The sequence below is a fragment of the Xiphias gladius genome, chromosome 12 (genome assembly GCF_016859285.1).
Source record: "Xiphias gladius isolate SHS-SW01 ecotype Sanya breed wild chromosome 12, ASM1685928v1, whole genome shotgun sequence".
Lineage (NCBI taxonomy): Eukaryota > Metazoa > Chordata > Actinopteri > Istiophoriformes > Xiphiidae > Xiphias > Xiphias gladius.
In genome coordinates, this window is record NC_053411.1 from 5,447,157 (window position 1) to 5,474,609 (window position 27,453).

General features: G+C 39.6%; 2 protein-coding genes across 4 annotated transcripts; both read right to left on the bottom strand.

The window, feature by feature from the left end:
• Positions 1-478: 478 nt before the first annotated feature.
• On the bottom strand, positions 479-27,099 carry LOC120797341 (up-regulator of cell proliferation-like). Of its 2 annotated transcripts, XM_040140912.1 has the most exons (6): positions 26,971-27,099; positions 25,312-25,373; positions 25,109-25,181; positions 24,935-24,994; positions 18,035-22,707; positions 479-522 (listed from the first exon to the last, which is right to left on the bottom strand). In XM_040140912.1, the coding sequence occupies exons 2-6, from the start codon at positions 25,315-25,317 to the stop codon at positions 514-516; spliced, it is 4,821 nt and encodes a 1,606-aa protein (XP_039996846.1). In that variant the 5' UTR covers positions 25,318-25,373; positions 26,971-27,099; the 3' UTR covers positions 479-513. The 2 variants fall into 2 exon arrangements, with proteins under 2 accessions (XP_039996846.1, XP_039996845.1); XM_040140911.1 differs by lacking the exon at positions 479-522 and having other exon boundaries at positions 16,650-22,707.
• On the bottom strand, positions 510-14,780 carry LOC120797340 (interferon-induced very large GTPase 1-like). Of its 2 annotated transcripts, XM_040140910.1 has the most exons (7): positions 14,608-14,780; positions 13,352-13,429; positions 12,548-12,631; positions 12,334-12,412; positions 11,896-12,159; positions 11,297-11,554; positions 510-5,195 (listed from the first exon to the last, which is right to left on the bottom strand). In XM_040140910.1, the coding sequence occupies exons 3-7, from the start codon at positions 12,593-12,595 to the stop codon at positions 514-516; spliced, it is 5,331 nt and encodes a 1,776-aa protein (XP_039996844.1). In that variant the 5' UTR covers positions 12,596-12,631; positions 13,352-13,429; positions 14,608-14,780; the 3' UTR covers positions 510-513. The 2 variants fall into 2 exon arrangements, with proteins under 2 accessions (XP_039996844.1, XP_039996843.1); XM_040140909.1 differs by lacking the exon at positions 13,352-13,429.
• Positions 27,100-27,453: the final 354 nt, after the last annotated feature.

Genomic DNA, 27,453 nt, shown 5'->3' on the forward strand with positions numbered 1-27,453 from the left:
GATCTTAACATTTTTGCACCTTCATAGCATGTGCTTCTAAGATATAAAGTCTCAAAACATATTGTAAAGTGTAACACATCAACAAAGAATACAGTTAAAGAACATCCATTATTTATCACAAACAGGTCAAGTGTGAAAAGTACTCTGGGGTGAAAGTGACCACAATTTGCAGTTGCTTTCAATTATATCCCTATTGTAAACTGTAATGGTAAAATGGTTATGAATGTATTGGCAGTATCTCTTGTCTTGTCATCCTATGTGCATTATGTTACTATTGATGATTCACCTTTATGTCACATAACAAATTAAAATCTAAATATCCATAACAGGTGTACATATACTTCTGCACACTCAAAATAAGTTACAAAAATTATTAAACTACAGCTATACATTTTTATTGAATGTTAGAACTACTGTATGAACACAAAATTTGATCAGAAATTAGCGGGATGAATTCCAAAATCACAGTGGCAGTATTGACATTGTTTTTTGGAAAAGTGACAGCCATACCTCTCAGCTGGTGTTAAATGACTCTTTGAGACTCTCTTCTGCCTGCTTAGGTGTGATTCTTTTCCAAGCTGGAGGAATATCAGCAGGCTTTGCATTGTATGCTCCTGCAAACTTCCCGTTGAACCTTGCCAGTATATATTTCCAGTAGTCTGATGCCTGAAGGCTTACATCTGGAGGAATTCTCCAGTGTGGGAAAATTTCTTTGTAACGCTTGTAAGGGTGCCATTCATTGTTTGTAGCGCTACAGCGAAAACGCTTGTCACTGATCACGGATGACGAGCATATGTCAGTGACAAGTTTTGCTGTCTCATGGTACCTGTATCTACCCAGACCCTTTGGCCGATGCAGTGAAGCCCAGTGCTCAGTATGGGCTTTTCCTCCTGCCTCACAGGGCATTGCACAGAATGGACACTGTTTACCACATCCAATCACTCTGGTGAAAAGAACATTCTGGGGCTTCATGTGAAGATGTTTTAGTTTCATTTCAATATTGGACTTTTTAAACTCTGCTCTAAGAGCTTGTCCCATCTCGTTTACACACACTGTTAGCCAGTTTGCAAACTGTTCCTGGTTTGCATTGTTCAGGATCATGAAAGCGCCAAGAGCATCCTGGGAGATTATTAGTTCATTACCAAGTTCTTGACAGACATGTTCAACAAATATCTTCAAGTTGCTACTCTTTTTCAGTTTGGCCTGCTTGATAGCTTCATTTATGCTGTTGATACTTGACTGGAGATGCCGATCCTCAAACTCAAATGTCTTAGAACCTTTTGAGAAGTGAGTCACTGTTTGGTCAAGTATCCACTTCTTTATGTATTCCTCATATGAGCCAGTAAAGCTCAAATAGTTTTCAAAGTTATCCTTTGAAAGCAAATCCAGCAAAATTGAATACTGGAAGTAGATTCTTGTGCTGAACTGCTGCCTTGTCAGCATTTCACCAACGATATCAGGGCCCAGGGAACGGTTGACAAAGTCTGTGACTGCAGGCTTCAAGCATCGGTTGGTGAATTCTCCTGCCTTCTTCTGGCACTGGTCTCGTTCATGGAACACATCTTTGAAATCAGCACGAAACTTTTCTTTGTTTCGATCCAGACATCTGTAAGGGTCATTAACATGCAGGAATTCTTCGTGCATTTTCTGAAACTCTCTGGCTGAAACTGCACAGATGTGCTGTTTTAGTGAAACTTCGAACTCGATGCCTGTCTTAACATCCTGATTGTTTTGCAGCCTCTCATCAATCATGTGTAGGATCTCCTGGATGTAAGTATCAGAGTAATTGTTTTTTCTTTCAACCTTTTCAATCACAAACTGAGTGCAAACAGCTATGATGCTGTCAGCCATTTTCTGAACAGCCATTGTGTCATCTTGTACGTTTAGCCACTTGCTCATTTTGTTTTTAACTCGGTTGTAGAGTCCTTCAGCTGTATACTTGAAAGGCATTTGTTCACAATCTTTCAGGCATTTTTGACTCAACAATTCACATGCATGACTCCCCTTGTGTGACAGATTTATTCTCAGGCTGTGGGATACCTTGTTGAAAACATCTGTTGCCTTTTGTTCAGAAAATGACAGTTTCTTCACTGTTGCATTCCACATCTTATCAAATTCTTTGTCCAGCTCTTTATCTCTCATCTGGACATTCTTCTTTCGACATTCATCAATCAATGCACACACTGCCTTTTCAATTTCTTTTGTGTGATTTTCCTTGATTCTATCAAGTTCTGCCATTCCTTGTTTGATTTCTGCTGCTGCTGTGAGCTGATGGTACACAGAGTTCTCCATTTCTCGTCGAAGGATCTTTGCACTGTTTGCAAAGTCCTCTTTGTATCCTTCTACTAGATAGACATGACCCTCTGTTTGCTTGAAGTACTTTGTCAGATTGTCGAGAAGTGTCTCCTCCCATTTGGACAGGTCTGTGCAAGCTTCACTTTTTAAATGACTGAGAAATTCTGCTAAGTTAGATGTTTCAGTTTTTGCAGCAACTGTACCGAAATTTGAAATTCTTGTTTCAGCATTTGTAACCCATGTGAACATGTATTTTTTGAAATCCCATTCCCATTTATTAAATTCTGTGCATAGCCTCATGTACGCATCAGCCACTAGACTGTTTCTGAAGCTAAAGATGAAGTTTTCATGCTTTACTGCATTCCACAGGCTTGACATCCACTCTTTAAACTCCAAGATATCATTAGAGGTTGACTCACAATTTCCCAGTAGTTGGATGATGTTTTTCTTGAGCTCATACACAGCTTCGCTGTACCCAGCATTGACTGGTGCCATTGGTGGGTTTCCATTCCAGAGTCCAGGAATGTACCAGTTCCCAGTGTCTGGACTGTACTCCATCACATCCGTGAAGCTCTTGTTCTCCTCTTTCTTTTCCATTTTGGCTGCTGCCTGCGTCATCTCGTTTAACTGTTGCAAGAGCAGTTTCCTGTCTCTTAAGTTCTTCTCATGGGCTGAAACATCTGACACATTCTGGTGAACAAACTGACATTTAGGCTTTTTGCCCACCTCTTTCATCCTGAGAAAAGCATGTACAACTATTTGCAGGATGTCCTTCATTTCTGTGGAATTCTCCATTGCAATATTGATAATAGTGATATCACTCAGCCCCACAACAAGTGTTGCAAGCTCATTGTCATGCTCATGGCTATCATCCAGTTGTGCAAGCTCTGGTGACTTTAGGCCCTCAGTGTCAATGATCACCATGAAGTCACAGTTGAGTATTTTTTTGACATCTTCATTGATTCTGATGAGCAACATAAAAGCACCTCGAGTGCATCGACCACTGCTGACTGCAAACTGCACTCCAAACATGGTGTTAAGAAGAGTGGACTTTCCTGTGCTCTGAACTCCAAGAACTGTGACTACCAGTATTTTGTTCTTTGGAGACACCAGGTCATTAAGCTCAGAGAGGACGTCACTCACCCATCTGAGAGGTATGTTGGATGCATTTCCATCTACAAGCTCAAGGGGAAATCCATCAAGCAACAATTCTGCACAGAGTTTGGGCAGATGTTGTAATTGTTGACGTGACAGGTTTGTTTCTGGAAGAAAAACTGAAGCTTCATAGATCTGGCCCATTTCACGGAAGAAGTGCTCAGTCCCCAGTGAACTGTTGGACAGTTCTCTATCAATGACTTTGATCTCATCTTTGTTCTCAGAATTCTTGCATTTCTTTTTGTACTGCTCCCTGAGGTTAGACAGTTTTTCTCGAGACAGGTTATCTAGGTTCATTCGCATCCATTTTAGGAAATAACATCTCTCCATCCCTGGGCTTGATATTGCCTGTATGAAGCATGTCATTGCATCTGACATGTCATAAGAATTCTGTTTGTCCCGAAGGCTTTCTTTCTGCATCTGAAGATCAGTTTTGTATTTTTCTATGTTTTCAGACCCAAGTTTCCGAAGCCGAAATTCTTCCTTCTCTAAGCTTGTCAATTCCTTCCATATTTGGCCTTGTAAAGGAAGCTGAGCTTCTTTGTATTTAAGGGTGTTTTCAATTTTTGCAGTAATGGCATCTGCATTTTCCTTTGCAGACTGGCACACTTGACAGTCTTCATCAACCAAGATTCCCAGTTCATGGGCAATGTCAGCCATCTGCTCTATGCACATATCCGTCTTTGGGTTCTCAAATATATTGCTGACTTTGTTCCTCAAAATTTTGACAAAGTCTGCATCATTCATACGCTTGGTCTTCAAAATAATGTTGCTGTTATTCAAGCCCAACTTGGTTGCAACTTCTTTTAAAGCATCTAGATTGAAGATGTTGCTCTGATGGTTACCTACCAAAAAGATCTGTGCCTTGTAGTGCTGGTTGGTCAGCAGTTTGAACCCAGAGTTTAGATTGTCAAAAAACACAAAAACTGCAGTGGATGTTTGACACAAAAAGGAGTATTGTGTTTCGAATGAAGCAATGTCCCCACGAAGGTTAGCTACAGCCACTGGCTCACTGAAAATGTCCATGTTTTTGTTTCCACAAGGAAGATACCAAGTAATTTCAGTCAGTCCATTGGATATTCTTCTTGGACTGTCGCCACACTCCATATCTTGGTGAACAAAAGTGTCATGGTACTGCTGAGAATTGCTCAGAAGCTTATTGAGAATCTCTGACTTGGACAAGGAACATTCCCCCAGTCTCACAAAAGATATCATTGGAAGTTTAGAGAGAACAATTCTGTCTTCACTAAAGCCCTTGGATTGTGAAAGTGACTGAGGCCTGTACTTTTTAACAATGTCTCTCATGGCCCAGAGCATGAGTGTGCACTGCTGTGTGTCACAATTAGGAAGCAGCAGAGGCACAGAGAACTGACACATAGACATTTTTAGTGCCAGTTCCTGCTGTGCAAAACCATCAGAACACAGGAAGAGTGCAGTGATTATGTCCAGGGGGTTTAGCATGTCCCACGAGTTTGGACGGTCAACCAGATGATTAAAATCTAACACTGTATTCCCTGCTCCAGCATCACAGTCAGACTCACATTCTGATGTACATTTCACATTCCTGGTTGTCACATTAACCATCATCAGTTTCTTTAGAAAATACCATGGAAGATCTGAATTACACTTGGCAGGATCATCATTAATGGTCTTCCCATCAATCTGAAGTATTTTACTCAGGGATAGTTTCTCTGTGTAGTGCTGCTCCAAACCCAGATCCTCTAGTAAGCTCTCCAGTTGTGTCTCTGTGGACAAAAAAAAAGTGGTTTGCAAAATCAAAATTTTTAATTTACCAAAGCATGGTTCCAAACTTAAAGGCACCCTGTGAAGCTTCTGACCTCTAGAAGCCCTATGAGGCAGATTTTTTATGAGAGGTTCCCCATTGTGTTTGCCAATGAAGACGCACATGTATGCATGCATGCATGCTAGTGACACGATATATATTCCTACAAAAATCAACTGGAAAATCTATCTATTTTTATTCTCTTTCCTAATGAGTGCCGTCCCAACCATGCAATACACACTAATTCAGCACTAGCTTCCACCTGATCCAGCCTACTTCCAAGACATGAAAATGGACATAACTAGGGAAAATGTAACAAGACCTTGACCTTGACTTTTGACCACTAAAATCTAATCAGTGCATCTTTGAGTTTAAGTGAACATTTTTGCCAAATTTGAAGACATTTCCTCAAGGCGTTCCTGAGATATCACATTCACAATATCTCATTGACCTGTGACCTGATGGACGGACAGACACCGCAAAACATATTGTCTCCGGCCACGGTTGTTGGTGGCACAGAGGCATAAAATGTTGCAGAAGACAGTGCCCTAAAATCAATAAAACAATTCTTGAGACCGGATGTCAGCAACACAACAAAAAATAAGTGGCCATTAACAAGGTGGCATGGTAGGCTAAACTGTTGGCTGTTGTCACTGTTTATATGCACTATTGTATATCAGCATTGCTATAACTATTACAGAGGTGGTAGGCCTTTAGGAATAAAAAACAGGAATGAATGTACATTAATCATTTATGTTAAATTTAGAGTTTCTTTGTTTAGGATCCGTCCACTTAGTGAGAAAAGTCACAGATTAAGTAAGGAGCCAAGCTGTTCGTTGGACTGTGTTTGCACTTCTGATTTGATTGTTGAGTAAATGTAACACTCTACTACTTTTGGAGTCAAATCTTAATGCATTTAGCTAGACAACAACCTCATTAGGGTAGAGTATAAACAGAAGCCCTTCTTGTTTGTTTTTCTATTGGTTAATACCACCCAATCTCTCTCAGGGAGACAGCTATAGCGGAGACATAGTTGAATGAGAGTAGCGCACTGTAAATTAATTCAAAGAAAACCTTTTCATTGAGACCATGATAACCAAAGTTTGTTTTTTTGTTGTTGACCTAAATTGACTGAAATATACACCAAGCTCAGTGTAGGGATATTAAGATGAGGAGATGACCAGAGTGGACCTCAGGAGGGCTGATCCAAAATGCTGTCGGAAAGTTAGTCGAGCTTGCCAGTGTTTTGGTAAAGCCTGCATCCTTTTCTTGGTGATTGACAGCCAGGGCATTTCTCGTATGTATGGACTGCTAGCAGCTGATATGACTATGACGGCTTAGCAGTAATTAATTCCCCGTAGACCTAAAAACAAATTATTTTACGAGTACAACCTGTGCCATGACTTATAAATTAGCTTGTCCAGGATAAGGACTATCATTAATAAATATGGGCTGCTGTTTGTTTAAGGTTTGTTTTTTTTTTTGTTTTTTTTCCTAATGCGGTTAATTTGCTTCAGCTTTAGATTAGCATATTGATTGTGTTTGGGGCAGGATAATGCTCATTAAATAGGGTTTATGGACAGGTTTACATAGACTGCTTGCATTAACTGCAGGACGCCAGTGAGCAGTCAGAAAAGAGATAGCTTTTTTGGTCTAGTTTGAGGGGGTCTTCGGTAATCATCTCTTTGTTGAGTTGACTTTTGGCGGGACTGTACATGCATGTTGCTGAGAGTAGTGTGTTTGTGGCTTGATAGAGGCCAGTTTGTGCAGTGTGCATTTGGTGGTTGAGATTCATATTACCTAAATGAATTGGCTGTTTGTATGTCAGCAAGTGTAATGTTAAGATCCACAGTTGTTGCTTGATATACTAGTAGGCTGGGTGTAAAATTGGTGGTTTTGGACCAGTATCAGTTTCCACAGAGTGGTTCATTTTTCAGTATTTCTGTGTCAAGAACTATAACCTTGGCATGATGGCTTTTGATTCAAAGGAGCCCATGATAGGAGTGGGGATATGATCTGTGCACAGTGTGGACGGCTCAAAAATGAGGAGTTAATTGCAATTACAGAGAATGAAGAAGTTGAATTAGAGAGCAGAAGATCTCAATTTAGAAAATGTTTGGTCAGAGCGGGGAAGAAAAAGAAAGGGCAGATAGAGAAAAGGGGAAATCCTCGGATAGGGCCCATGAACAGGAATTGGCCCAAATTGAAATGGAGGATGTTAGAGCAATGAAGTTGCAAGCTGATCCAACTTTTTAAAAACGTTTGAGAAAATAGCCATTCAAAGTAAAGGGGCCATAGTAGAAAGCTGTGCAAGTGTGCCAGACAGTTGCACAGGTTTAGAATATGACTAATCGAGTAAAACAGTGCTGGGTGCATACAGTAGAGTTTCTGAAACACAGAGAAAGAAGTTTAATGATCTTAGGTGACAACCTGGAGATCATACCTGGATTTGTGGAGGACACTGGAAGTAGCACTACGTTTGAGGCTTTCTATGATTCACTGCACTTACCAAAAAATTCAAGACCTCATGTTACTGGAGCACCGTGCCATGTCAAATATAAATCTATTTGAATGATTGTGAAGTAAGTAGCCTAAAACAGGTAGCTAGCTGTTGCTCACAGTGATAAGACTAGTGAAAGGGTTTGGAAAAAGGAGGCCAAATGATGAAAGGAGAAGAGAGAGCCTGGCATTCTTGACTGTCTGAGCAGAGCAGTTTTCCACTCCACCACCCCTAGCAAGCAGGACTAGCACTGCTAGATGTGCCTACAAGATATTTCGAGACTATTCAGCTACATAGCATCAAGGCTAAACCAATTGTTGCACAGCTGGTTAAGTTTTTCTTCTGGGCACGCCATCCAGTCAGACTGGCTCAAACTTTGCATCCAGCCTCTATCAACAGGTTATGGACAGGTTAAGTCACAGATAGCCCCTAAATATTCGTCTCCTTACCCTCTGCAGTTGCAACGTGCTATCTAAAAATTTCCTGGAACACTGAAATCTGTGATTTGGATTTTTGGGGAAGCTCATTCCAATGAGTGGGATGAGGCTGTCCTATTCCTGTTGTTTGCCATTTGAGACTCTCAAAATGAATCTCTTGGTTTTAGCTCATTCAAACTGATATTTGGCCATGCGTTTGGGGCACTCCCTGCAGTTGTTCAATCGTTGAACTAAAATCTCCAGGGGATATTCTCGACTATCCTCTTTTTACTAGTTTATCCTCAGCATGTGAGGTGGCTGGTAAATACATTGCTGGGGCTTAGGCTTGCAGAAAGAAGAGGTAGAATAACAGAGCAGTGCAGCATACATTTAATCAGGGAGGCTTGTGCTGATGTTAGCTCAAGGGCCATGCGACTACTTGGCACCTGGATAAGTATGTGAACCCTTTGTAAATATCTGGTTTTCTGCATTGATTGGTCATAAAAGGTGATCTGATTTTCATTTAAGTCGCATGTATACACAAACACCATGTGCTTATGCTAATAAAACACAAACAGTTATAATCTTGCATGTCTTTATTCATCCATTAAACATTCCCAGTGCTGATGGACAAAGTAAGTGAACCCCTGGATGTAATAACTGGTCAAACCTCCTTTGGCAGCAATAACCTTGAACAAGCGCTTTCTGTAGCCACAGATCGGACCTGCACAACGTTCAGGAGGAATTTTTGACCATTCTTCTTACAGAACTGCTTCAGATCAGTCATATTCTTAGGATGTCTGGTGTGAACGGCTCTCTTGAGGTCATTCCACAGCATCTCTAATGGGTCTAGGCTCTTGACTGGCCCACTCTAAAAGGCAGATTTTCTCTGTCTGAAGTAATTCTGTAGTAGATTTACTTCAGCGTTCAGGGTCATTGTCCTGCTGCATCATGAACACAGATGTTACCTAGTTCCGATGATTCCTTTAAACCCTCAGCTTTTACTCTGAGCCTCTTTTTTACCAAATTGAGATCCGCATTGTGCTTTTAGAGTCATCTTAGCTGGGCGTCCACTTCTAGGGAGAGTAGCCACAGAACTAAATTATTTCCATTTATCAGTAGTTTTTCTAACTGTGGATGATGAGTACCTAAACTCTTTGAGATTACTTTGTAATCCTTCCCAGCTTTATCAATAGTTCTTCATCATAAGTCCTGTGAAATCTCTTTATTGTGAGACATGGGTCATATCACCAGATGCTTCTTTAGAATAGCAAACTCAAAATGTTTGATTGTGTTTGTTTGTAGTTGTAACTTAGATGAAGATCTGATGATATCTTAAGGCATATTTATACATAAATGCAGATAATAACTAAAGGTTCACTTACTTTTTCTTGACACTGCACAAGTCCATTCATTGTATAGAAGAATGTTGGGGAGGTTAATTATTTCCTCAGTACCCCTGATGGTTTGTAACAATTGATAGCTGGACTTGATGATGCTGGCTAAACATACTCTAGGTTCTATGTTGTCACTTGATCAATATATATGTACATACATGTTTTACGTATTTTATCATGTTTTTTGCACCTTGGTCTGTTTACCTAAGACTCTGTGTATTCTATGTTTTATGTGTTTAAGTGTGTTTAAGGTAAAGTTAGAATTGAAGTTGATTGACAGCAGAGCAAGCAGGCGGAGCCAGCATGGGGAATGCAAAATGAAGTGAACAAATTTGCACTAGTTATTATAGCTGAGGAGCCAAGGGCAGACAGTGTTTTTTGTTTGCAGTGGTATTGAAGAGTAAGCACTACAATAGAATCCAAGCTAACCAAAATTACATTTACAGCTGTGGTTTTTAATGCTTAATGTGCAGCAGCTGACTAGCAAACTAGGTTTTCTAGCCTGCAAATTTAAATCAGCAGCTTTTCCAAGGTTTGTTTGGTTGCTTGGTGTATGACAGTTCATGTATGCAAGTTTAATAAGAAAAAAACATTACCTTATGACAGAATGGGGACTTTGCTGCTCTATGCAATACAATTTAAACAATTTAGTTCACTGTATGAAAACAAGTTCTTCATGCATGTTGGAAAAAACACTAACAGTAAAAGACATGTAATTCAATTTCAGAGGGACTTTAAGTCTGCATTATTTTTGGATGAAGCTGAACCATTTGATTGGTTTGGTGATTTCCATTCATGGTAAGGCATTTTGTTGTTGTTTTTGTTGTTTTTGTTTGTTTGATGTTGTTTTCTCAAAATACCGAATTTTAAATAATCTATAGCAAGACCAGCAGCTTTATGAGGATGTAATGAAGCACAGCAGTGCATGGACTTACATGCTAATGTCAGCATACCAACATACTGACAGTGACAATGCTAACATGCTCATGCTTGGTTTGATTATACTGATCATATCTTGGTTTAGCCTGTTAGCATGATAACAAATGATGATTAGCACTAAACATAAAGCAGACCTGAGGGTGATGGGAATATAACTAGTTTTGCAGGTATTTGGGCATGAAGCTAAATACGACTTAGACCTGATGATGGTGATAGAGGAATGGTAAAGGGACATGAATGCCTGTACAAAATTTCATGACAGTCCATCCAATATTTGTTGAGATATTTCACTTAGAATCAAAAATTTCTACCTGCTGGTGGTGCTAGACGTAAAGTCAGGATCACCAAAATGATTGGGATCTTCTGGGGACTATAAATGTCTTGACAAAGGTTAATGGAACCTGGACCGAAGCGGTGGACTGACAGATGGACAGAGCGACAGACAGACATTGCCATCCCTAGAGCCATGTCACTTGCAGGGCTAGAAATTAGGATGATATAACACATAAACAAACCCATACACACATTCTCTTCGTTAATGTAGTCCTACTGTTCAGGGCAGTGTACTTTTACCCTCCCTTTTTTAGAGCCCTGTTTGTTGCTGAGAGGTCAGCAGGCACCAGGAAATAGCAGAGGTCAAATTAACACAGTTTGCCTTTATCTGCTTTTTTATTTGTTTCTAGTAATCCTTTGTAGCCAGGTTATCAGGTAGTATAGGCTATATCCAATAACTTGACTAACTTTGTGACTGTATTTGAAAAATTCTCAATGAGCTTCGTTTTTTTTTCACTGATGTTTCTCTTTTACTTACTTGTGAGGGCAGATGTTACAGTTGGCTTGCTTATTGTTTTGTTCAGTTGCACAGAAACATGGAGGACGTAACACACCCCCGGCCTCAGGCTGCTGAAGGTAACGCTGTTTGCGTCTGTTGTCAGCTCTTTCACAATCTCTCCTTCAGTGCAGCAGGTCACAACGTAGCTCTCCACTTCACCAGCAGGAGTGTCCCACTGCAGAGACAATGACTCAGCGCTGACATCATAGACTGTTATCTTCATAGGAGAGACAGGCTCTGTGAGAATAATTTTTAAAAAAACAAAAAAAAAAACGTGTCATTCAAAAAATGTAAATTCAAATTCTCTGTATGTGTCAACCTTTTAAGTGCTATATAACTGCCAAACATATGAGGTGTGATAGACAGCAAAGCCACAAAAAGTATACATTTTGCCACCTCTGTAATTTGGCACAAACTTTTATAAGAAACTGAGAGCATACCTCAGTGTAAGAAGTACATACAGTATACTTATGTTGAGGCTATGTGGGAACTTTAGTCGTGCCCATTCAGCCAGTGCTTTCTTGCATCGTAAACAATTTCATTTGAATTCAAGCAACATTATGTTCTCTCAAGCTTACCTGTGAAGACAGATACCGAGGTAGCTTTGCTTTGATTCCCATTTTCTGCTATCCTTGTGATGCTGAAAGTATACTCAGTCCCAGGTTTCAGTCCCTCAACATCTACAGTGCTGGAGTCCTCAGTGATCACACTGCCTCTCTGTGTGTCACAGGAGTAATCTATATGAAGTTTATACTTAACAGAGGAATCAGTGGGTGCAAGGCCAAAAGAAACCATCTGAATGCCTGAGTAGAGAACTGTTACTTCTCCTGGTGGAGGAACATCTGCCGAAAGAGAAGAGTAGCACATCTGAGTATCTATACATTAAGACATGTTTTCAGTCATGACAATTTCTACAGTTTCTTGACACTTGAATACTGTAGTATTCATTTCTTTATTTCTGCTAAATAACAGAGTGCTTCGGGCTCCAATCTATCACTTGCATCAGTCACACTTACAGTCAGAATGTGGCGTTGCAGCAGAGCCTCCTTTCTCGCAGTCAAGCTCAGGGAAGTAATCCACTGAATCATAAAACTCCTTATAATGATAAATGAGAAAAGCATGCATCTTTACTTTAATGAATCAAATCATAACTGATAAGACAATATGTACTGTGTTTGGCATGTCATTTTAGTAGTTTTAGTGTTTTTGATGAGCGATTATTTTGTTTACCTCCTCCTCCTCCTCTGAGTTATCCATTGTTGTTACACTCTCAGTCATCTCACACTTGGTCCAGATTATTCAATCTGCTTCTCACTAAAAGTAATAGGAAACAAGTTTATACTGTAACTTTAGGAAACCATGCAGCAAACAACTCCCCAAAAGCACAACAGTAATCAGTCCTAAAGGCCAGATGAACACAAAGGAAAAGCCTCTGCTGATTTATGCCTTCTCCATGCAAGTGCATTCAAATCATTTGAACAGAAGACCTTACAGGTGGAAGCCCTGAAACATGATAAAAGACAGCTGCCAGTTATATTTTTTCAAATGGTGGAAGGAGTGTTCAGATCTTTTACTTAAGGAGAAGCAATACAACAGCGTAAAAATACTACATTACAAGTAAAATTCCATCAGTCATTAATGTACTACCTCATGAATTTATTTTTATCAGGAAACACAATAGAGTATTCATTATGCACTTTGTCTGTACCTGCATCACTGGATTTTTGTTACTGATGCAGTAATGCGAAAGGGATACTTCACTGTTGTAGGTGGTTGAGGTGGAGAAAAATTTTCAGTTTAAATTTAATGTTTAATCTATAACAATGCACACTATTTTATAAGACAATCATATAAAATCTTAAAAAGTAAAATAATAGCTACAGCTGTAAATGTAGTGCAGTAAAAAGTACAGTATTTCCCTCTGAAATGTGGTGGAGGTGAAGTGTAAAGTAACATAAAATTGAAATACTCAAGCAAATTACAAGTACTGTAAATAAGTGTACTGCAAAAGCTACAAGGCAAGTAATTCTACACCTGTATTATTGTGTGTGTCCTGGTTTTTTGTTGTAATTTTTTTCACCTTGCTTGTCAGGTCTTCAACACTGAATCACTCTGTAACACGAAGCAAATGAAGAATACAATGAGGCGTGTCAGTCAGTGTTGTCAGTGCTGATGGTGTGTCTGGATGAGTGAGGTGTGTGGTGTTAAGCAAGGACGTTGAATGGCATAAATCAAACAACGATGCGCGGGAGAGAAGAGCTCTCGTTTCTAACAAAAATCTTTATTTCTGATTTATGTAAGGTCTTCTATAATCCGAAGTACTATGTGATCATTTTGGAGGCTGTAGTCTGTGGTGCTGTTGAACTGCATCGCATTGCGTCAACAGGTGTTCCTATTATTTTGTCCACCCCACTCAAATGAATGAGGGGAGGCTGAACCGACACATCTCTTTGTATAATGCAATGCAGTTCAACAGCACCACAATCTGCAGCCTCCAAAATGATAACACAGTTGAATCGACCCCTCTTGAACACAGTTTCAACAAAAGCTGAACGTGGAAACCCTCATGAAGGAGGACTTATTGCAGGAGTCTTATATTAGATGTTATATGTTTTAGTTTTAGCCAGGTTTTCCTAATAAACTGACAACTAAGTGTATCTCGTAAGGTCAGCTTCCTCTGTGGCTCGGCCGAAATGATAATGCAAACCTTATTGCGAGGAATGCAAAAGTAGCTCATGAAAAAATCCCATCATGAGCCTTTGGCCACAAGTGTACCTCCCAAACAGAAAAGGACAAGAAAGAAAAGATGCCCACCTCCACCCCTCCTGCATCATGACTGATTTTTTGCAAATGCAATACACCCACATCCTGCACGAGGAAGTAAGTTCTTAAACCAAACATGAGCATAAATCAGAAACAATAAAATGCCGCCCAGCAACAGGAAACCCCCCTCAACAATTAACAAGCAGTGTCCTCAACCCATGAAAGTAAATTTACTTGGGGATCCCCTCAGTGAATACTTCAGGATTTTTAATTCTAACAAAGGCATGAGAAGTGGAAGAAACAACTGCCTCTTACTGCTGAGCTTGATTACAGTCCTACACAACTACACAGTAATACCCCCCCACCCCCCACCCCCCCAAAAAAAACATAAAGCAGTAAAATCACTACAATAATGATAATAATCTTTTCTTCATATGTGTTGCACTTCCCAGGTCTGGTGGTGTGAAATGCATAATGTATATAGATGATCAAAATCGCTGACAAAACCGTAGCACATAGCAACCCACCTTTGTAGAAGAGATCCACCCATGGAAACACTGCATTCTTTGAGCCCGGAGGTCTTTTTGGTTTCTCTTTCTAATTCTAATTATGCAGGATTCGGAGGTAAAGTATTTGTCCTCTTGCTGTACATGAGGCACCACAACTCACGCCAATGCGGTCCTGCCGTGCAGACCCCTCCTTTTATTCTGCCGGTGAATCCACTTTCACTTTTGTTTAACGATCATGTGCTTTTCCTTGAAAACGAAACTTATGTTGACAGTTTCTCAGGAAATCAGTGCTGAAGCCATGGGAGTCACAACACACATTTTCACCATAAAGTTAAGGACCAGGGTAAACTCCAGGGCTAAATTGACGTTTCAGTTTTCACTTTGATATTTCACAAAAACTTGTTCATTGTCACACATACACAAAGACACACATTTAATCTGGATCTAAGTAAGCAATATAAGAAAGAAAATAGTTTGAAGTCAAAGAAATGCTAAACAACGTGTTAAGGTGACACGGTTCATTAATAAGGGCAAGCTGCTTGTTTTCATACAAAGATACACTGATATTATCACAATAACATACAATAAGAAAACAATGATTTCTGGATTTATTTAACTGGACTTAATGGACTGTTTATTTTGATTGAATGTTACACATCAACTCTTTTGTAGCGTGCCCTTTCCTGCCCACAGCTTCTTAATACACACCCTGCTGTTGGAAGAGGAGTAATCTCTCTCCCAGGGTTTCCTCCATCTTTGTTGTGCTTTTTTTTTTTTTCCTGTTGGCGAGTGCACAAACCTTTACAGGTGTAGCAGCGCAGATTTCAGTTTTTCCAGCTTTATGTGTTCCTTCATAGGCATTCGTTCAAATTGATTTCACGCATAACTGGACTGAAGCTGAACTGATGTCATGACCTGGCTCGGTCATGACTCCAGTCAGAAATTACAGCTAAGAGAGGGAGACGAAAGCATAATGCTAACACGAAGCACAAGAAGAATACAATGAGGTATCGTCAGTGGTGAGGGTGTCTGTGGATGAGTGAGGTGTGTGGTGTTAAGCAAGGATGTTGAATGGCATAAATCAAACAAAGATGTGCGGGAGAGAAGAACTCCCCTCGGATTGAGGAAGGGCGAGTATCTATCGTGGAGAAGCACCGGGCCCAGGTGCCTCCAACTACCGTGATGGTCTCCACCTCCAGCCACCTACTGCATCACAGAAATAAACCCTATAGAACATGGTAAACAAGCAAGCAGACTGTTAAAGGTAGACATGTCTTATTTGTATTTCATGTAAGGTATTATACAGTCCTGGTTGAAATTTTTGGCACCCCTGAATTTTAACTACAGAATTTAGAATATCTTGTAGAGATTTCAGCTATCTCAAAGGTTTTCAATGGGATTTAGGTCAGGACTCATTGCTGGACAATTTAAAACAGTCCATCTTTTCCTTTTCAACCATTCTTTTGTGCTGCTGGATGTGTGCTTTGGGTTTTTGTTCCCAGTGTTGTTGAGTATGGTACGGGCTGAAGCCACCACTCCAGATTGCTCCAGGTCTGCCTGAAGCTCTTTAGATGTCTTGCGTGGTGTTTTTTCCACAATACGCATCAACCTTCGCAGACTTTTCAGATTTTAGTTTCTTCTTAGCGCCACACCCTGGAAGCATCTTAATAGATTGATGCCTGTGAAACTTCTTGACAACTTTAATGAACTGTTGAAACAGGGATTCCAGGATCTTTGGCGATTGCCTTGTAGCCTTTGGAATTGTTCTGTTTCTTCATAATAGCATTTCTGATGCTCTCAGACAGCTCACTTGTCTTCACCATTGTAAAAGAGAAACTGGAAACAATCAGCTCCTTTATATGCAGTAAAACCATCATTCATTGGTTAATTCAGGTCATGTGTACACAGAAAATTAAGCACAGGTGAGTGTTATTTGTTTTTTATTTTATTTGAGAACTAATTTAAATTCATCAAAACGGTGCCAATAATTGTGTCAAGCATACATTTTATGTCTGTATTTTTTATTTCAGTATATGAAAGCATTTTTTTTTGTTGTTATTGAGTAATTTTGGACATTTTATTTAATATTCTGCTTATATGAAATCTGTTAATTTGCATTTATTCCTAAAGATATTCTAAATTCTGTAGTTAAAGGGCAGGGGTACCAATAATTTTAGTCAGGACTGTACAATCAAGTAAGCTAAGAAAAAATGAATTGATTTGGTGAAAGCTGAAAATTGTATTTAATGACAACAAACTATTGTATGTATCCGACTATTATTCCCAGTTTGTTCACATTTCAACACACCTGAAAACTGCGGTCGGTTTACAGTAAAACGAGATGAAGTCATGCACATCAGTGAGGTTATATAGAGGTCCTGTGTCAAGTCAATGATGCATGAAAGCGCATGATTAACACCCCAAAATGGCAAACATGACTTAAAACAATTACAGTTGATAATATTTCGGTTTTCGTATACTGTGATTCTGATCTGGGAATCATCAAAGACATTCATATCCAGACTGCTGGGTCTTTTTTTCTTTATTAAATCAGTTAACGGTGGTAAGTAACATGTATACATGTTGACAGTACCACATGAAGAATGAACTATCTTTTAAAATTGTAATATTTGGCACCAGATACTTCAATGTAATACAAACAAAGACATTCTAAATTCTGAGTAAGAAAATCAATCCTCAATTAAAAGAAAGAGAAGAGAAAAACAATTTTCAGCCTTTAAAATTCTGTTTTAGAAAAAATGGCATATTGTACAAAACAAGTTTCTGTTCTATTGTGATAATACCAAATACACACTGAGTGATCTTTTAAAAAGAGATAAAAAAAAAACAATACTTTAATAATTACAATAATGTAAATACTGGATAGGAGACATTTCACAAAAACACAAATAAACAGTAAAAGATTGCATATCATATTTCATTTGATAAAAGAAAAACAGTTGTCTGACACTTTGTTGCTTTGATTATCTGCGTATATATCTTTTCGGTGGCAATATAATGATGTTCATCTGTCGCACAAAATCATAAAATCAAACTTAGATTTAACTTAATTTGGTATGTTTCTTACATGTGCTCCTATCATGTATGTTGACTCAGAGTATCAAGTATCTAAAAGTCTGTTCATCAATATCAACATAGAGTTAAAGCTGATTATTAACAAATTAAATCTATCTTCGGTAGGTGAGCTCTAATTGCAGTGTTTTTCTTAAATTTCCCTGTTGTAAGGTCAAAGACAGTATCTCTCTTCTCTAACAATATCTTTGGCCTTGCCATCTTGTATATAGTTTGTTACTATTTGTGATTTTCTTCTATGGCATATTAAACAAGTAAGATCAAAATATCCATGAGATGATAATGACTGAATCAGTGCAATGAGGAGAATGTGCACCTCTGTAACCACATAGCATGTAGTCTTTCACTTGATGTTAAATGACTCTTTGAGACTCTCTTCTGCCTGCTTAGGTGTGATTCTTTTCCAAGCTGGAGGAATATCAGCAGGCTTTGCATTGTATGCTCCTGCAAACTTCCCGTTGAACTTTGCCAGTATATATTTCCAGTAGTCTGATGCCTGAAGGCTTACATCTGGAGGAATTCTCCAGTGTGGGAAAATTTCTTTGTAACACTTGTAAGGGTACCATTCATTGTTTGTAGCGCTACAGCGAAAACGCTTGTCACTGATCACGGATGAAGAGCATATGTCAGTGACAAGTTTTTCTGTCTCATACCACCTGTATCTACCCAGACCCTCTGGCCGATGCAGTGAAGCCCAGTGTTCAGTATGGGCTTTTCCTCCTGCCTCACAGGGCATTGCACAGAATGGACACTGTTTACCACATCCAATCACTCTGGTGAAAAGAACATTCTGGGGCTTCATGTGAAGATGTTTTAGTTTCATTTCAATATTGGATTTTTTAAACTCTTCTCTAAGAGCTTGACCCATCTCATTCACACACTCTTTGAACCAGTGAGCAAACTGTTCCTGGTTTGCTTTGTTCAGGATCATGAAAGCACCAAGAGCATCCTGGGAAATGATCAGCTTATCACCAAGTTCCTGACAAACATGTTCAACAAATGTCTTCAAGTTGCCACTCTTTTTCAGTTTGGCCTTGTTGATAGCTTCATTTATTCTCTTTATACTTGACTGGAGATGCTGATCCTCAAACTCAAATGTCTTAGAACCTTTTGAGAAGTGAGTCACTGTTTGGTCAAGTATCCACTTCTTTACGTATTCCTCATATGAGCCAATATAGCTCAAATAGTTTTCAAAGTTATCCTTTGAAAGCAAATCCAGCAAAATTGAATACTGGAAGTAGATTCTTGTGCTGAACTGCTGCCTTGTCAGCATTTCACCAACGATATCAGGGCCCAGGGAACGGTTGACAAAGTCTGTGACTGCAGGCTTCAAGCATCGGTTGGTGAATTCTCCTGCCTTCTTCTGGCACTGGTCTCGTTCATGGAACACATCTTTGAAATCAGCACGAAACTTTTCTTTGTTTCGATCCAGACATCTGTAAGGGTCATTAACATGCAGGAATTCTTCGTGCATTTTCTGAAACTCTCTGGCTGCAACTGCACAGATGTGCTGTTTTAGAGAAACTTCGAACTCGATGCCTGTCTTAACATCCTGATTGTTTTGCAGCCTCTCATCAATCATGTGTAGGATCTCCTGGATGTAAGTATCAGAGTAATTGTTTTTTCTTTCAACTTTTTCAATCACAAACTGAGTGCAAACAGCTATGATGCTGTCAGCCATTTTCTGAACAGCCATTGTGTCATTTTGTACGTTTAGCCACTTGCTCACTTTGTGTTTAACTCGGTTGTAGAGTCCTTCAGCTGTATACTTGAAAGGCAATTGTTCACAATCTTTCAGGCATTTTTGACTCAACAATTCACATGCATGACTCCCCTTGTGTGACAGATTTATTCTCAGGTGGTTGGATACCTTGTTGAAGACATCTGTTGCCTTTTGTTCAGAAAATGACAGTTTCTTCACTGTTGCATTCCACATCTTATCAAATTCTTTGTCCAGCTCTTTATCTCTCATCTGGACATTCTTCTTTCGACATTCATCAATCAATGCACACACTGCCTTTTCAATTTCTTTTGTGTGATTTTCCTTGATTCTATCAAGTTCTGCCATTCCTTGTTTGATTTCTGCTGCTGCTGTGAGCTGATGGTACACAGAGTTCTCCAATTCTCGTCGAAGGATCTTTGCACTGTTTGCAAAGTCCTCTTTGTATCCTTCTACTAGATAGACATGACCCTCTGTTTGCTTGAAGTACTTTGTCAGATTATCAAGAAGCTTAGCCTCCCATTTAAACACCACTGCGGATGCTTCACTTTTCAAAAACATGACAAGTTCTGTCATGTCAGCTTTTTGAAATTGCGCAGCAACTGTACCGAAATTTGAAATTCGTGTTTCAGCATTTGTAACCCACTTGTACATATACTTTCTGAAATCCCATTCCCATTTATTGAATTGTGTGCATAGCCTCATGTACGCATCAGCCACTAGACTGTTTCTGAAGCTAAAGATGAAGTTTTCATGCTTTACTGCATTCCACAGGCTTGACATCCACTCTTTAAACTCCAAGATATCATTAGAGGTTGACTCACAATTTCCCAGTAGTTGGATGATGTTTTTCTTGAGCTCATACACAGCTTCGCTGTACCCAGCATTGACTGGTGCCATTGGTGGGTTTCCATTCCAGAGTCCAGGAATGTACCAGTTCCCAGTGTCTGGACTGTACTCCATCACATCCGTGAAGCTCTTGTTCTCCTCTTTCTTTTCCATTTTGGCTGCTGCCTGCGTCATCTCGTTTAACTGTTGCAAGAGCAGTTTCCTGTCTCTTAAGTTCTTCTCATGGGCTGAAACATCTGACACATTCTGGTGAACAAACTGACATTTAGGCTTTTTGCCCACCTCTTTCATCCTGAGAAAAGCATGTACAACTATTTGCAGGATGTCCTTCATTTCTGTGGAATTCTCCATTGCAATATTGATAATAGTGATATCACTCAGCCCCACAACAAGTGTTGCAAGCTCATTGTCATGCTCATGGCTATCATCCAGTTGTGCAAGCTCTGGTGACTTTAGGCCCTCAGTGTCAATGATCACCATGAAGTCACAGTTGAGTATTTTTTTGACATCTTCATTGATTCTGATGAGCAACATAAAAGCACCTCGAGTGCATCGACCACTGCTGACTGCAAACTGCACTCCAAACATGGTGTTAAGAAGAGTGGACTTTCCTGTGCTCTGAACTCCAAGAACTGTGACTACCAGTATTTTGTTCTTTGGAGACACCAGGTCATTAAGCTCAGAGAGGACGTCACTCACCCATCTGAGAGGTATGTTGGATGCATCTCCATCTACAAGCTCAAGGGGAAATCCATCAAGCAACAATTCTGCACAGAGTTTGGGCAGATGTTGTAATTGTTGACGTGACAGGTTTGTTTCTGGAAGAAAAACTGAAGCTTCATAGATCTGGCCCATTTCACGGAAGAAGTGTTCAGTCCCCAGTGAACTGTTGGACAGTTCTCTATCAATGACTTTGATCTCATCTTTGTTCTCAGAATTCTTGCATTTCTTTTTGTACTGCTCCCTGAGGTTAGACAGTTTTTCTCGAGACAGGTTATCTAGGTTCATTCGCATCCATTTCAGGAAATAACATCTCTCCATCCCTGGGCTTGATATTGCCTGTATGAAGCATGTCATTGCATCTGACATGTCATAAGAATTCTGTTTGTCCCGAAGGTTTTCTTTCTGCATCTGAAGATCACTTTTGTATTTTTCTATGTTTTCAGACCCAAGTTTCCGAAGCCGAAATTCTTCCTTCTCTAAGCTTGTCAATTCCTTCCATATTTGGCCTTGTAAAGGAAGCTGAGCTTCTTTGTATTTAAGGGTGTTTTCAATTTTTGCAGTAATGGCATCTGCATTTTTCTTGGCAGTCTGGCACTCTGGAAGGTCTTCATCAACCAAGATTCCTAGTTCATGGGCAATGTCAGCCATCTGCTCTATGGGCATCTTCATTTTTGAGGTCTCAACTGCATCCCTCACTGTCTTCCTCAAATTTTTGACAAAATCTGCATCATTTTTCTGCTTAGTCTTAATTATGATGTTGTTGGTGGTCAAGCCCAATTTGGTTGCTACCTCTTTTAGAGCATTTAAACTGAAGGTCTTGCTTTGATTGTTACCCACCAAAAAGATCTGTGCCTTGTGATGTTGGTTAGTAAGCAGCTTGCAGTCAGGGTCCAAATTGTCAAAGAACACAAAAACTGCTGCAGATGTCTGACACAAAAAAGAAAATTGTGTTTCAAATAAAGCAATGTCCCCACGAAGGTTAGCTACAGCCACTGGCTCACTGAAAATGTCCATGTTTTTGTTTCCACAAGGGAGGTACCAAGTAATTTCAGTCAGTCCATTGGATATTCTTCTTGGACTGTCGCCACATTCCATATCTTGGTGAACAAAAGTGTCATGGTACTGCTGAGAATTGCTCAGAAGCTTATTGAGAATCTCTGACTTGGACAAGGAGCATTCCCCCAATCTCACAAAAGATATCATTGGAAGTTTAGAGAGAACAATTCTGTCTTCACTAAAGCCCTTGGATTGTGAAAGTGACTGAGGCCTGTACTTTTTAACAATGTCTCTCATGGCCCAGAGCATGAGTGTGCACTGCTGTGTGTCACAATTAGGAAGCAGCAGAGGCACAGAGAACTGACACATAGACATTTTTAGTGCCAGTTCCTGCTGTGCAAAACCATCAGAACACAGGAAGAGCGCAGTGATTATGTCCAGGGGGTTTAGCGTGTCACCTGAGTTTGAACTGTCAAGCAGATGATCAAAATCTAACACTGTATTCCCTGCTCCAGCATCACAGTCAGACTCATATTCTGATGCACATTTCACATTCCTTGTTGTCACATTAACCATCATTAGTTTCTTCAGAAAATACCATGGAAGATCTGAATTACACTTGGCAGGATCATCATTAATGGTCTTCTCATCAATCTGAAGTATCTTTCTCAGGGATAGCTTCTTTTTGTAGTGCTGCTCCAACCCCAGATCCTCTAGTAAGCTCTCCAGTTGTGTCTCTGTGGACATATAGATGCTTGTTATCTCAAACCAACAATTAGTGTTTTAAGGCTAGTAGAGCAAGCTGACAAGATGTGCCAGTATTGATTTAAAGTAAAGCAACTTTATTATCCTTCCAAAATATTAAGCTGATAATTTATGAAAATGTATTAAAAAACTATGTTGTTGATGTTGTATTGTGACAGCAGCAAAAATTAAAACAAAATAATTGGAGATGCTTTAAGTATTTAAGTCAATACACAAAAAAATTACTAAAACAAAGACAATTATAAGTAATCTACAACTACTGTAGTAGGGGGTCTTGGCAAAGTCCACAGGCAGCCAGGAGTAGTATCCACAAAATAGTAAGCCCTGATATACTCTCTAACTGGTTGAAGGTAGCGAGCTACAGATCAGTATCTGCACAATGAGGACATAGACTCGCTGCTTGCTAATCCACAGTGTCTGAGAGTAAAGAGTAAATGGCAAGTATGTTGGTTAGCTGGCAAAATGCCCCAGTAGTAGGTCCCTTTGTAAAATGTCCAAAATTTCTTTAAAGGCCTTACACACAAGTGGTACTGATTTGGTCGAGCTGTCCAGTTTCTCTATTAGGCTGAAGATATGCTGTGAGTTTTCCAGATTATCTAAGTAAAGTTGACTTGTTGGCGTCAGTTACTTCTACATCTGCCTGCTTTCTATCTGCACTTGGATCCTATCCGCCAGTCCCCTTAGAGTGGTTATTATCATTACTATTTCACCTTCATTAAATGTGTGATTATTATTGTCAGGTCATCTATTATGTGTGGTATTTGTAAATCAACAGAGGAGCTTGTAATAGGCATATATTACTTGAAACTTACTTTTAAAAGCCAAGCATCTGCATATTTATTAATTTACTTCAAATTATATAGCCCCACCTATTAATACTTAAACCCCTTTTACCCCAGCAAGAGGAAATCTCATCTGCCAGAATCATCTGCCATTATGCATACACATTTTTTTAAAAACACTGGTAGAATGGCAAGAGGCAACTGTATATTTTCAACTGCATGACCAGACTTCAACAGAAAGTCCTTTTTTGTCAGAGACAATACTTTATTCTGTGTAACCAAGCATATAGTCTTTAAATTTAATAAGATGTAAATATTTTTACAAAGATGTCCTACAAAATAGAAGCCAATTCTGTCCGGCACCCATGGGGAAACAATACTGTGATGTGACCATATCAGGAATGCTATAAAAAGGCCACTGGATTTGCTTGAGGTTCTTGAAGATGTTTCACCTCTCATCCAAAAGGCTTCTTCAGGAATATACAGCACAGGAGAGAATAGGCAGTTTTAAACTAAGCTAAATCTGTTTACATTCCTACATTAAACTTTATTTGGTGACCTGACAGCCCCCTACAGGTTTTGACCATTCAGTGGTTTTTGACCGTAAAGTAATATAGAAGATCATCCCGTCATTCCGTCTGACCTGCTTAAACCAGTACACAATTTTCTGTTCCGCTATGCGTCTCTTTTAGTTTCTCCTGTGAGGTTTCCTGATGGTTTCCTATAATGAGCTACACAGTGCAATTTCAAATGCAGTGTCCAACCGCCAGCAACTTCAGAAATGTAGCTTCATCATAAGTGGTGACTCTGTGCTATACTAAAGTGTTCGTTCCAATTACTTAAGTACATTCCTTAACTCGCCGCTTTCTTGGCTTTTTTCATTTTCCATTTCTTTGGCTGACATAATGCTATGGTGCAGTCAGGATGCCCTACATCATTGTATCTTAAGCACCCCTTGGGAAATAGTACATTTGAATATCATGACTATCATTTGAACTCTTTGTGATTTTTATCAGCTACACGTCAGGAAACAATTTATGGCCATATTTCAATGTCCACAGAATCACTGTATATTACATCATCATTGATGAATTCAGTAGCTTTTACTTTAAGTAATGGTGTCATGGGAAAATTTTGTCACTGCAAACCCACAATAGTCCTGACAAGTTATCATCAGGTTAAATAACTAATCACCTCTGTGAGTGAACCATGGGTGTGCAAAGGTCAAATCAAATCACTGACTTAGGAGCTTCTTTTTTTCTTTTACATATGAGTGTGTTTCATTTACCCATGACATTCCTATTTTACTTGATTATTCTTTTGCAACCCTTCAAAGAGTGAAAAGGTGTCTGCATCCGTGCTCTGGGAAGAGCTTATTGCTTCTTCGTTTTTTCCCAAATGATTTTGTTGTGCTTACTTGTGTGGGCAGACTTGCTACGGGCATGACAGGCTGCCATCGTCACAGTACTCCTTGGCACTGTGGAAATAAAATGGTGGCAATATTAATTATTCTGCTTAAAACTACTAACAGACTGCACAGCAAATAGTGACTCTTTTTCTGAACAATAGACAGCATGAAGCTGACGTTTACCCTTGCTGTCAAGCCGTGGTGCTGATCGAGGGCCTGCACGGTAAGAAACAGTTGAATCTTCATCACCGATTCCCTTGATAAATGAGAAAAATATACATTTGCATCATACATTTGCATTAAGCTAATTTACACTTTAGCTTAAAAGACAGTATTTCCATTTTATTTTCATTTGTCATTCCAAGATGTACAAACTAGCTGTTTACCTCCATTGTGGTTAACTCTCAGCCAGCCCGCACTTGGTCCAGATTATTCAAACAGCTTCTCACTGAAAGTGATGAGAGACAACTTTATAAGACTTCATTACCCAGGTACTATAAATATCCCAGCCTAAAGGCTACATCCCTGAAGTATGGGCCAAAAGCAGTGTTTGCTGATCATAAAAATAATTTATACCAACCAGTATTTAAAATTTGTGCATGGGGTTTAAAAATGTGTGACTTCGGCGTGTTTTGTTTAAATCTCAAAAAAGACCACCACCTCCATTCTTGCAAATAAAATACACCCAGATCCTGCATGAGGAAGTAAGTTCTTAAACCAAACATGAGCATAAATCAGAAACAATAAAGTGCCGCCCAGCAACAGGAAACCCCCCTCAACAATTAACAAGCAGTGTCCTCAACCCATAAAAACATTTTTTCTCGGGGATCCCCTTAGTGGCTGCCTAAAATTTTTGTTTAAATTTTAGTAGCTATGTTTTTCACTGACAAAATCGCTGACAAAACCGTAGCACATAGCAACCCACCTTTGTGGAAGAGATCCACCCATGGAAACACTGCCTTCTTTGAGCCCGGAGGTTTTCCAGTCAAAGAAAGATGCGCGGGAGAGAGGAGCTCTCGTTTCTGACAAAAATCTTTATTTCTAATTCATGTAAGGTCTTCTATAATCCGAAGTACTATGTGATCATTTTGGAGGCTGTAGTCTGTGGTGTTGTTGAACTGCATCGCATTGCGTCGACAGGTGTTCCTATTATTTTGTCCACCCCACTCAAATGAATGAGGGGAGGCTGAACCGACACATCTCTTTGTATAATGCAATGCAGTTCAACAGCACCACAATCTGCAGCCTCCAAAATGATCACACAGTTGAATCGACCCCTCTTGAACACAGTTTCAACAAAAGCTGAACGTGGAAACCCTCATGAAGGAGGACTTATTGCAGGAGTCTTATATTAGATGTTATATGTTTTAGTTTTAGCCAGGTTTTCCTAATAAACTGACAACTAAGTGTATCTCGTAAGGTCAGCTTCCTCTGTGGCTCGGCCGAAATGATAATGCAAACCTTATTGCGAGGAATGCAAAAGTAGCTCATGAAAAAATCCCATCATGAGCCTTTGGCCACAAGTGTACCTCCCAAACAGAAAAGGACAAGAAAGAAAAGATGCCCACCTCCACCCCTCCTGCATCATGACTGATTTTTTGCAAATGCAATACACCCACATCCTGCACGAGGAAGTAAGTTCTTAAACCAAACATGAGCATAAATCAGAAACAATAAAATGCCGCCCAGCAACAGGAAACCCCCCTCAACAATTAACAAGCAGTGTCCTCAACCCATGAAAGTAAATTTACTAGGGGATCCCCTCAGTGAATACTTCAGGATTTTTAATTCTAACAAAGGCATGAGAAGTGGAAGAAACAACTGCCTCTTACTGCTGAGCTTGATTACAGTCCTACACAACTACACAGTAATAGCCCCCCATCCTCCCACCCCCCCAAAAAAAACATAAAGCAGTAAAATCACTACAACAATGATAATAATCTTTTCTTCATATGTGTTGCACTTCCCAGGTCTGGTGGTGTGAAATGCATAATGTATATAGATGATCAAAATCGCTGACAAAACCGTAGCACATAGCAACCCACCTTTGTAGAAGAGATCCACCCATGGAAACACTGCATTCTTTGAGCCCGGAGGTCTTTTAGGTTTCTCTTTCTAATTCTAATTATGCAGGATTCGGAGGTAAAGTATTTGTCCTCTTGCTGTACATGAGGCACCACAACTCACGCCAATGCGGTCCTGCCGTGCAGACCCCTCCTTTTATTCTGCCGGTGAATCCACTTTCACTTTTGTTTAACGACCATGTGCTTTTCCTTGAAAACGAAACTTATGTTGACAGTTTCTGAGGAAATCAGTGCTGAAGCCATGGGAGTCCCAACACACATTTTCACCATAAAGTTAAGGACCAGGGTAAACTCCAGGGCTAAATTGACGTTTCAGTTTTCACTTTGATATTTCACAAAAACTTGCAGCCATTTGTTCATTATCTCACATACACACATTTTATTAAAGTAAAAGGATCTAAGAAAGAAAAGTTAGACAGAAACTGTATTTTCATACGCTTATTC

What these genes read in the sequence shown, in the direction of transcription:
- LOC120797340 (XM_040140909.1), bottom strand. Translation starts at nt 12,595, where the DNA reads ATGACTGAGAGTGTAACAACAATGGATAACTCAGAGGAGGAGGAGGAG. An exon ending in CTCGGTATCTGTCTTCACAG is followed by an intron (nt 11,555 to 11,895) that starts GTAAGCTTGAGA and finishes TTATTCTCACAG; the next exon opens with AGCCTGTCTCTCCTATGAAG. An exon ending in TGTAACATCTGCCCTCACAA is followed by an intron (nt 5,196 to 11,296) that starts GTAAGTAAAAGA and finishes TTTTGTCCACAG; the next exon opens with AGACACAACTGGAGAGCTTA.
- LOC120797341 (XM_040140912.1), bottom strand. An exon ending in ACCACGGCTTGACAGCAAGG is followed by an intron (nt 24,995 to 25,108) that starts GTAAACGTCAGC and finishes TTATTTCCACAG; the next exon opens with TGCCAAGGAGTACTGTGACG. An exon ending in TAGCAAGTCTGCCCACACAA is followed by an intron (nt 22,708 to 24,934) that starts GTAAGCACAACA and finishes ATATGTCCACAG; the next exon opens with AGACACAACTGGAGAGCTTA.